The following is an 11,781-nucleotide window of genomic DNA, read 5'->3' as shown; positions in this document are numbered from 1 at the left end:
GAAACCTTGGCAAACTTCTACAGTGGAAAGGATGTTGACTGGCTGCATCACAGCCTGGTATGGGGACACCAATACTTCTGAGGGGAAAACCCTTCAATAGGTATGGATGCAGCCCAGCACATCACAGGAAAACTCTTCCCACGATCGAGAAAATCTATTTGGAACGCTGCTGATGGAGAACAGCAGCAATCATCAAGGATCCACACCTCGCAGGACATGCTCTATTTTTGCTGCTGCTAACAGGAAACAACCTTCGTAGCACCAGGTTCAGGAACAGTTGCTACCCCTCCCCCATCAGACTCCTAATCTGACAATGAACCTAAACTTTGAACTTTGGTGTCCAGTAACAGAGGTGTCATGAAGCTGGCTGAATAAATAGACTGAAGAATTCTCATGGAACAAAATGAAGTAAAAAGAGTTCATTTTATTTAACTTATTACATCATCAGAAAAACTAAGATCAGGTCATACACATGGAATTAAAGTACAAATAAATATTAAACATTAATATTATAAATTAATCTTTGTTAAATATTTTTCCAAAGGAATGACAATCACATATTTATACTTTCAAACCAGGAAGGTTTTCTCAACTGTAGATTTGCTAGAACATAGCATTTCACAAACTCATCTGAAGCTCAAGATTTATCATTTTACAGGAAAAGCATAAAAAATATTTACATTTAATTATTAAGTTGACTGCATCAGACAAGAAAATGCAAGCAATATTTTATTGGAGAAAAAAAAGAGTATAATTTATAACAAATAGTAGATTTATACATTTAACTGCCCATGGTTTCCATTCTATAGATTAACGATGATAAATTCCGATAGCTACATCATTATTAAAACAGTACCCTCACTGATACATCTGCCTGTCTTCCAAATGTTGTCAGAGAAATCCAACGGAAATTTCTTAAGTTTACTGATTGCCGATTTATTCAAATTAATTCTACTAGTTCAACAGGTTAATACACATTAAATGACAAGTTATCCATTAAAACAATTAATCATCACACACCACCTTCAGCATGTTGGAAATTTTTGCACAATCGCACTTGATTACGTCTTTCAAAAAACTAAAATGTTAAATACAGTTCTAGAAGTAGCACTTCATAATATATCCCTGAAGGTAAGCATGGAACTAAAAACTAAAAGAGTAATGTTATTGATTAGGAATAGTTGAGATGGCTCAATACCTCAAAAACATAAATTAAATTTATATCATTTTTAAAAATGAAATAAAATTGTGTTACTTTGATAGCTTTAACTTGCACAAACTTTGCTCTTTTTAATTACATAAATGAGGTCTGTCGTTTTGCAATTTTGTTACTAAAATATTTTAGAAATAGTGGAAATAACCGTTAAGATTAGAAAACACAATGAAAGGAATTTTCTCTTGCACTGATCAACCTGTGAACTTTCTCCCATTGACTTTAATGGTTAAAGATTTTAAGGCTTGCAAGCTTAAAACCATGAATTACAGGTAATATTATTTGTACAGAAAAACCTGCTTAGTTCAGCTTACTGAAAAATTCATTTAAAACTGGATCAAGAATTAATCTAGTGTTGGCACTTAATCCAGAAATTCTGCACACACTGGGGAGATAGTCATTATACTCAATCTATTCTACAGCAATTTATTTATTTGTAAAAACAGTAAACAATGTTTGACAGTACTAAAACTGCGCCAGTAGTGATGATACATTTTTCTGATGGTGCATGAGGTCACTTATCATGAGGTCAATGGAACAAACCCAAATGTTCTCACTGTATGGTGAGCATTGAATTAAAAACCAAAGAATGAATGTTTTGATATTGAGTGGCCTCCAACCACAACAAAAAGTGTTTAGACTGAAAAATATAACAGAAGGCTCTTCATGCACTAAAAGGCACTGTACCTTTCTTGTTCATATTCTACCTTAATGTCAAACAAATTAGGAGAGAAAAAAAAACAATGGCATTAATGAACAACAGCTCAAATTCCAGTTTTATTAAAATAATGGAAAAGTCCAGCCCAGAGGAGGTCACCACACAGCAGCTTTAAAATTCAATGAACCATGTAATACGGTGTGTGCTGAAAGTACAAACTGAATTTAAATGTCATTCTCATTTACCTTCAATAACATCAAAGCAGCAGGAGACTGATCAGCTCTTTGTCCATTACTGCATGCAGAGCTGCTAACTCTTTGAAGTAGCGTCCACTTCTGGGGCAGCTTTTGTTCTTACTCCTGCGCAACAAGCACATCGCCAGATTGCTTAAAGCAGAATTGCTTATTTACAATGACGAGTCCTGTCACATTTTATTAATGCAAAGGGGGTTGGGCATTACGATGTGAAAATTGTACAGCGTGAATGTCTCCAGAATGACTCTCTTCTAATATTTTTTTTAGTCGATCAGGCGCTTGTTGGGTTTGGAACTTGGATCCTACCTTTGCATTACTGAGATATACGAAACCTCATGGAAACAAAAGAGAAAGTTATTTATTAGTATTCTTGTCAATACAATATTAAACCTAATAACTGCAGAAACATCATCATATAGGTATGGAAGTAGCAAAGTCTTCTAATCTTTGACCTACTCTATTGGAAAATGGACCATGCCATGTTATTCACAAGCTGAATACTCAACTCGGAAAAATCAATAAAAATGTGCCTTGCTATAAAACCCATATAAAAACTACAAAAAAGCTACCTTACAAAAATGCCCAAACTGATTTCTTGCTTTCCTATTGTTTTCTATTATTTTTTGAAAGTATAATTTATTGAGTCGCCTTAAAACACCCAAAGACACAATTCTAGCTTCACTCATCAACACAATGAGCTTTTCCTGTTGAAATATTCCAGGAAGAAAGTGACTCTGATTAATTCAACCTATCAATTCATTTTTACAACTACACTAACTCTCTCTTCAAATACTAACCCTCCACACATCCCACAATGTACCTTCTGTTTTACAGTTTTGTATTGAATAATTTTAGGTTCATGAAACAAATCTCCAATGAAAATGGAAATGCAAAAGGCCAAAGTTGGTTTCAGAGAACTGTATAAGCAGACTACAAACAAAATAGGCCAACAGGTCGATTAGTACAAGAGCTGACATCGGGTAAAGCAAAATAACAGAGAACTGAACTTAGTTAGGTTTTGCATATGGTAATAGAACAAAGTTATTCTAATACACGCTGACCCCACAAATCATTTAACTTGAATAAGATTATCTGCTTTAATGATGTTTATTGAGTACAATAGTCAGGACATGAGAGATAATTCCAAATAACATTATTGGATGTTATAGATCCACCTGAAATGTTTAGCATCACATTCTCAAAAGAGCATCTCCACAAATTCTATCGTCATGCAATACTCATGAAGTGATACCTAACGTTCTTCTTATCAGGTATCTGGGGGAAGTCTTGAAGCTAAAACATTTTGACACCAGTATACAGTGGGAACCCGCGAGACCTTTAAAAAGGAAAAGTCAGTATATTTTTTTTTCATTGTAAAAGTAGCTCATATATTAAGGAGAGTGTATAGAATAAATGAGATCAATCACAAGGAGCTACAGGTCCAAACCAGTACTTCAAATTTATGTTTCGGATAGGCAGTAAATTCTTTGCACTGGCTAACTAGTTTTTGGCTAGAATATTTAGTTACGTTGTTTACAAAGTTACATTAAAAATATTTACCATCCCTTCATCTTGAAAGGACCTATAGTTTACATGAGTATATAACTGAGGCCTCGTGATTTTGGTTCACCCATCCTTCCAGAGACCTGCAGGATTTTGAAGAGGGAGGGTTGGTAGTATTTTCCCAGTGCCTCGTATGCCTGAAGGAGGTCATCCAAAACTCAGGAAGATTAGGGAAAGGCAGGGATCATCACTGCTTGATAAATCAGCCATTTTGTACTAGGCCTGAGGTCTTGTTCTTCAAATATTCCTTTCCATAACAGACAAAGGTGGCATTGAAGGCAATGTTGCATTTCATGGTTCTTATCTTCTGAGAAGTAGCCCCGAAGATTGAGGAAGAGGCCCACCTTTTCCCACTTTACAGTTGGACGGCTTTATGTTGCAGCAGTGGGGAAGGGGGAGAGGTGTTTGTTTTTGCAGATGTTGAGTGTAAGGTCTATTCTCTCATATGCTTCGGTGAACCAATCAACATTGTCTCGGCACTTGGCCTCCAACCATGCAACAAGCATTGGCTGCACACTGCACTGATGCTTGGGTGATATTCCTCCATGTCATCACTCCATTCTTAAACTCTCCATCCTTCTAAACTACCACCCTACTTACAGTCATGTCCCCTTTTTGACAACTCCTTCAAACTTTCTGTTCTACCCCAACTGCTCTTTACCAAAGACACAAATATTTTATATTCATCTGATTAACTTTCACTCCACTTCTTTTTCGATCTGACTGCAGTATTAACATGTCTCACAAAATAATCTTTGTCTAAATCCTTTCTACTTTCCAAATTGGTGGAAGTTCCCCTCTCTGGGTTTAGTTTCCATTTATCCAGTCATAATCAGATAATCACCTGCAAGTTGTTCAAGTTGAATGGGCAACAAAAATTGTTTCATACCAATCTGACACTTTCTGTGCAAATTCAACTTGAACAGTTATCTCAAACACAATTTTAACAAATAAATATAACAAAAATACAGCACTATATAAAAAATGTAACAAATGTCCAATGGCACCTGACCATGCTATTGCACCAAATCTTTGGCTACAGTGAGCTCTTCTGGTAAAAATAGGTATTGCTAGCCTATGCAAAAAGTCCAGTAAAGCCCAGTAAAACCAGTGTCAGTACTTGGCAGTCACTGCAACCACCCATTTTAAAAAGTAGACGCATAATTTTTCTTTCATTAAAAAAAATTCCTTAATTTTACAGTTTTATTACGAGGTTCAAATATAAATACTTCAAAGATTACAGTAGCTTTGTATGACACAGAAGAACTGTTGCAAAGGATGAGCAAGGAAATCCAGTTACTTAGTCCGAATTTACATCTCGTTATGATGTAACAATGCAAAGTACCTGTAGTTGCCTATTCATAGCCTTTGATAGTAAAAGGATTTAATGATATTAGATACATATTTATCAAATGACTTAACTGCAAAATGTACTAAATTATATTGATCAACAAAGTCACTTGCTTTCTGCCTTCGATTATAACTAACAATTACAATATTGTTCTGCAATTACTAGAACATCCAGCTATCTTAACACTGGAATGAAACAGGCGCTCTTGTTCTTGGGATCCTAAAAAATTTCAAAAGACAGTCAATTATCAAAAAGACAAAAAAAAATTATTCCATAGAATTAGCTTAATTCTGGTTTAATAGCAACATCTTTTTGCCATTCACATTCTCAAATATACAAGGAATGACTCGTGTTGCCTGACAGAAATATTTAAAATTAATTATTTGATGTTCTGACAGGATAAAGCATAAGTTCAACTGCAAAGCAGAATAACAATGGTAAAGAAATGTTTGGCCCCCCCAAGAATAACTTGGGACACTTAGGATTGTTTGCACAATTGGATATCATTCTCAAAAACACTTCTATTTCACCTTTTATAAAACATGTTAAACAGTGGTACAATCACTTTTGTAGTGACCTGTTGAGTTTAGGGATACAAGTTCTCTGGACTCCAACTCCAACTGCACACCTCATTCATCCGATAGTGGGATATTCAAATAAATGTTTCTGAATTAAGTATTAAGCTCAGGTGGAAAAGCAGAAATAAATTAATGACATCTCATACTTTCCAGGATGCTGTTAATTACCAAATAATGTAGTTCCAATTATTTTTGCTTGATATACAAATGGATATACAGATGGATTTCTCAAGAAAATAAAAGATCTGTCATACCTCATTGATTATTCGTCCCAAGTTCTCCTGACATCGGAATGGTTTCCTATACTCGTATAAATATAGCATTATTTCAGATCAAATGGTCTATTAATTATTATCTATTATAAAATTATACTGATTATGAGAGTTAAAAAAAACAGTAAGCACTGACTTTGATCCATTCAATTTGCAGTAATGCAGAGCTCTGGGGGGGTCTGACAATCCACCTCTTGGGCAGAAAATAGGTAAATAAACGGAATTCAACCCATCCTATTCCCCTGAGGCAAGTTTAATGAGGAGTCAGGCTAAAGTTCTTGAAATGTTGAGGCTTGTTTGCAAAAGTGGTTTCAGTAAGTAAGGATAGTAATTAAGTTTGTGATCTCCCCATTGACTCCTTTTTGAATTTAAGACCAGCTTAGATTACTATCTCTTCTCAATGAAAGATATTAAGATCATAATGTATTGCTCTTAGAAATGTAGGTGTAAATCTATGAAAGATGCAACAAAATGAAATACTCATCTCGACCTGAATAGCTGGTTGAAGCTAGATGATCCTTTCTATTACTAATTCTTATTTTTGTAATCCAACAGACTATTTCATGCGGATTTCAAATTAGTGACTGCCATTTGTACATAATTCTATAATGGAAAGATACCAACTGTTTTTCACATTAACAAATTGAGGGAAGTGTAATAACCTAATTTTTGAACAACATTTAAGAAATTAAAACCAAAAACAAAAATAGAGATGCAATAACATTTGTATTCTTACCTATCTATTTTTATTTCCACAGTGACTGTGAATTGTGCCTCACTATCAGGCAGATATGTGGAAGGAATGATCACATAATTTCCTTCTGTCAGACTGCAAAGCTGGGTTACTTCTTGTGTATATCGATGAGGGACACAATTCACTACTGGCTCCTTAAGCTGACAAGATACTTGATTTATATTGTTAGTGTTGTGGACCTGTGCAAAATAAGCAAAACATATGAAAGACAGCATCAGTGATTAATATTAAAGCTTCAGAAAACAAAGAGGAAATTGTCGCTTACTCCACAATAAGACCACAAAAAATATAATGGGTATCAATGGTGCAGATCTCCATAGATATTAAATAAAGTAAGTTTTGAAAGAATTATAGATAAATTATTCAATGTAGCCCTGATCAGAATTGCCAGAAAGCTGGCTGGCAACACAACAGCTGTAATTTCTGATGCCAACGAAACAAACATTTTTATTGTAATTAACTTGAATTTGGGATGGGATGGAAATAAACATTTTATCCTAGATTCCTAACACTGGCAACCTCCAAAAACTGGCACTTTTATCCGGTAATGAAAATGACCGCCTGGCTCCTAGCGCCCCCCACCCCCATGTCCATCAGTCGCCCCCGCCCCAGTCGGATGTCCCCCTGCCTGCCCCAGCTGTCTGTCGGTCACCGCCCCCCTGCCCCCAGCCATCTGTCACCCCCTCCCCCATCTAACTCCCAATGCAGCAGCAGGGGTACAGTGCTGCTAAGCCCGGAGTTCACTTGTGGTGGCAGCTGGCGACAGCTCAATGAGGGAGCAATGGCCATCTTCCTTCCCCATAATTCCCTGGCAGAGCGGTTCCAGCTGCATTGGGGATTATGGGGAAGGAAGATGGTCATTCTCCCTCACTCCGCCAGCCGCTGCTTTTCTCCCACTGGGTGCTCAGGGCTGGGAGTCGACTTTCCATCGAAGTGAAGTGAGGGCACCCACGGGGTAGGGGATGGGGGTGACAGGGACAGGGTTCTGAGCCAGTTTTATTCTGGTCTTACTTTCAAATTTAAAAAAAAAACATGCTAGTGATATTATGGCGTTTTATGGTCTTTATTTGTCCAAATTCATTTCACACCCCGCACCCCCATTTTGTGCATTTTTGCACGATTTTGAAGCATTGCATTTGCTTAAAGGGGCTGCCATTTTAAAATTATTCTGAAATCTGGAAGACTCCAAATAACGGCAGGTGTCCAGTCCCGAAAATCCTGCATATAAGGTTAGGCACCTGCATTGGAAAAATGAGGCAAAGTCATGATTAAGGTAAACATTAGTGTTATTCATTGAGAGTTCACCAGAGTTGAAGATGACTTACTTCTACTTTAGTTCTGTGGGCTCTGAAGTGACCACAATTCCAAAGCAGGACTTACTCATTCTACTACAAGTGAAAGAAGTGGAGCTTGACTGAGTGGGTTGGGTGATTTGGTTATTGCATGCTCATTTCACTGTTTGTGGAATGAAGGATTCAAGAGCACAGTGTCTCCCCAAATATTTTAACAGTCAATCCTACCCTTCTTGGGCCAGTGATTGCTGTGCCAGAGGAGGAGTTGCATTTTTTTTAACCCCAAAGTGGTCTTGGGGAGTCTTTAAAGTGCCTTTTCTGTCCTACTGAGAACTTGCTTGCTGTGACAGAACTTGGAATAGAGCGATTGCTTTAAAATGCCAAACATGCAGAAGTTGTAGCCTGTCCAGCAGAGCTCCATGACTATGATCTGAACTTCCTTTATGAGGTTGGTGACTTGGGAAAGGATGCTGACATTGGATATGTGGAGCAAGTACAGGAACCTCTCCTCCACTGCTCTTTTGTGAAAATTATGGTGTGTCCTTTTAGACTTGAGGACATTAAACTGAGGGAGATATATTGGGAAAAACAAATATGGATGCGAGTATAGATTTCATTGTGAACATGAGTGTTGGCGGTAACTGAATGAAGAGAAGGACAGATACAGTGGTGTCCCACTCACTGAACTAATCTATATAATTGGGAATTAGCATTAATGTTAAAATTTGTTGATCCCTGGTCTCTCTCTTCCTATATCTGTAATCTCCCAATGTATTAAACCAATCAAAAGTCATGGCTAATCAGGCCAAGTTTTAGAAATATATTTTCATAATGCCAACTTATTTTCAATGAGGAAAAGGCGATAGAGTTAGTGTAGCAGTTAACACCAGCGACTGGGGTTCGAATTTGCTGTTGTCTGTAAGGAGTTTGCATGTTCTCCCTGAGTCTGTGTGGGTTTCTTCCGGGTGCTCCGGTTTCCTCCCACTCTTCAAAAACATACCAGGGTTGTAGGTCAATTGGGCAGCATGGGCCTGTGGGCTGAAAGGGCCCACATTACAGTATGTGCTGTATGTCTAAATTTAAATATAAAAAAAAGCAAATAGGCAGTAAAGATGCATCTGATCAATACTGATGCTCAATAAGCAAATCAAAATAATAGCAATATCAATGCAAAGATACCAGTAATAAATGCAAACAAACTGATGTCTATTCAAAAACAAAACCTTGTTTTTCTTGAAAAATTTCAAAGAATTTATAATTTTCTGTAGAAATACTTAGCAATTTTCTTTTACCAATTTCATTTGGTATTGTTCGGAGGGATTACTTTCAATCAATGATGCATTCAATTCTGATCCACGGCCTCTTTTCCAGCCTCATGTAAACAATATTACCTGATAAACATGGAATCCTATTGGCAGAAACTGTCCATCAAAATATTCCTGGCACAGTGTTATTCTAACGTTTCCAGTGCCAGTACTGGAGAAGACTGAAAATGACAAATGTGGATTAGTGCTGTATGTTGGGAAGTTCCTGCTTCCACCGGCACTCTTTCCTTCCATCCATGAGTCTGTGAAATGTATTATCTCCCATTCCCCTTCAGCATTTTCCCCAAACTTGGCAAGTGGATGAGATGCTTTCACGGCACTATGAATAGAAAGCATTTTATGAATATTACTTTTTAATGCCATCATGAATAATGATACATGCAAAACAGGACAAGTTGTTGTGAATTCATATCCCACTTGTTAAAAATAAATAAAATTTACATTTCCTTCCATTTCTCCATTAAAATCCATTTTGGCGGCACGGTTAGCGCAACACTATTACAGCGCCAGCAACCTGGACTGCACTCCAGCACAGTCTGTAAGGAGTTTGTACATTCTTCTCATGTCTGAATGGGTTTCCTCCAGATGCACATATGGAGGAGGGGGGTTGTAGGTTAATTGGGGTATTTAAGCTGCATGGGCTCATTGGCCGGAAGGACCTGTTAATGTTCTGTTTATCTAAATTTAAACCATCAAAAGATTGCTAATCTGCATTAGTTTGCCATAATTCTGGAGTTGACACATTTAAAAAATAAGAACTGGCCTGACACATTTATCTTTCATAATCAATATAATTAAGTCCTTTAATTCAGTTTCAAAAATACCAAATCAGCCCATTCTGAAGAGAAGTTGAATTTGATTTTTTCTTTTAAAATCCACCTACATAGTTTATAAAATACACAATTATTCCACCCCTGCTATTTTATGTCTGTGTAAATGGCTCTCTGTGTTCTTACCTCAGTGAAATTTTGGATGTGGAAAATGCACGTAGTAGAAATTCTCCATCTTCATCTTTCATGAACGTACTGGGGATTACTAGGTAGTAGCCAGGTGCAAGATCGCAATGCAGCTTTGCTTCTCTGTCATACATATGGCATTCTGTTGCAATTGTGGGTGGTTTGGCTACGGTTTTTTGCAAATTAAATCGCTTTTTATCCACCTAAAATATCACAGAGAACAGAAAATCAAAGCTTTTCTGCTGCACTCAAGTACAGTGGGCAGTTCTGGTTGCCACATGATAGGAAGGATACCATTGCACTGAAGAGAGGACTCAGCAGGATGTTGTCTGGATTGGAGGACTTCAGTTATGGGAAGAAATTGGATAGGCTCTGCTTATTTGTCCTGGAGCAAAGGAGGCTGAGGGTGACCTGATACAAGAATATGAGAGGCATAAAGTGGGTAAGGTAGATGTTTTTTTCCCCCCCATGGTAGGAATATCAAAAGGAGGATATAGTTTAAGGTGAAAGAAAAGTGTTTTAAAGGGAATGAGAGGAATATGTTTCCCCTCTCCCCCCCCCCCCAAAAAAAAGAGTAATTGATATCTGGAACGCAAAACTGAGGAGATGGTGAAATCTGATGCAATCATGGTGTTTAAATAGCATTTAGACAAATAAATAACATATGGAAGATTAGCGTCCCAGTGTGGGCAAATGGGATCAGCGCTGGTGATATAGCATGGACTTGGTAAACCAAAGTATTTGTTCCTGTCCAAATATAATTCCATGACTCAAAGTCAAGAAAGTTATTTTCATTTTGTGACTCTTATCAACTTATATACAGCAAATTTAAATTTGATTTCAAATCTTCAGGCAGGAGCATTTTATTGTTGCAGATTATGCCATACAGTAAGAATAAATGACCAAAATGTCCAATACATATTTATGACTGGCATGAACCATTTAGTTTGAGCTGCAAGTACCTTCCACACGTGCAGTCCTATTGCATGGTAACAGTTCTGTTGGAGGACATCAGTGATGAACCTTTTGTTATCTAGACAATGTATAGGAGTATCCCGAGTCCGAAGAGTCTTGCCATTTTTATTGCCCGAATCATACTTTTTTTGTAAAATTGTGATCACTATTTCACCTGGATCCAGAATTCGCAGCCAGAATTTCGGATTACTGCAGAAACTGCTGTTATTGCGGCAACCACCAGCAGACTGACCTTTGACCCAGCCTCCTGAAATTTGTAGTGTATGGCACAAACTTTTACCTATACAAAAAAAGAGAATACTAAAAACAAACACGGTCATTTGCACGATAAAACAAAATAAAAGTGTGCGTCAATAAATTGATCATACACATAGTTTGTACAGGGGCACTCACTGCAGACGAGCTCCTTTTACTGATCTATTAATGGTATTATTGCAAAATATTTACACAACTGTCATCACAGTATTTACATAGAACAGAATATTTGACTAATAATTTGCATTCATTTAAATATTTTCATCATTCTTAATGCTAATTATTAAACAGAAGATGATTTCACCCATTATACTGATGCCATCTCTTATAGATAT

The 11,781-nt window shown here is 37.0% G+C and overlaps 1 protein-coding gene across 2 annotated transcripts in view; it reads right to left on the bottom strand.

Moving 5' to 3' along the window:
- Positions 1 to 443: 443 nt before the first annotated feature.
- The window catches only part of capn10 (calpain 10), a 36,525-nt gene continuing 25,187 nt past the window's right edge, over positions 444 to 11,781 (bottom strand). For both annotated transcript variants that reach the window (XM_069897151.1, XM_069897152.1), the window contains 6 exons: positions 11,179 to 11,471; positions 10,217 to 10,419; positions 9,327 to 9,579; positions 6,626 to 6,822; positions 5,872 to 5,917; positions 444 to 2,457 (listed from right to left, as the gene is read on the bottom strand). In XM_069897151.1, coding sequence (XP_069753252.1) covers positions 2,428 to 2,457; positions 5,872 to 5,917; positions 6,626 to 6,822; positions 9,327 to 9,579; positions 10,217 to 10,419; positions 11,179 to 11,471 — 1,022 coding nt within the window. In that variant the 3' untranslated portion in view covers positions 444 to 2,427. The remainder of the gene's footprint in view (positions 2,458 to 5,871; positions 5,918 to 6,625; positions 6,823 to 9,326; positions 9,580 to 10,216; positions 10,420 to 11,178; positions 11,472 to 11,781) is intronic.

Source organism: Narcine bancroftii, chromosome 9 (assembly GCF_036971445.1).
Source record: "Narcine bancroftii isolate sNarBan1 chromosome 9, sNarBan1.hap1, whole genome shotgun sequence".
In the NCBI taxonomy this organism is placed as follows: Eukaryota; Metazoa; Chordata; class Chondrichthyes; order Torpediniformes; family Narcinidae; genus Narcine; species Narcine bancroftii.
This window is presented reverse-complemented; position numbering and strand designations above follow the sequence as displayed.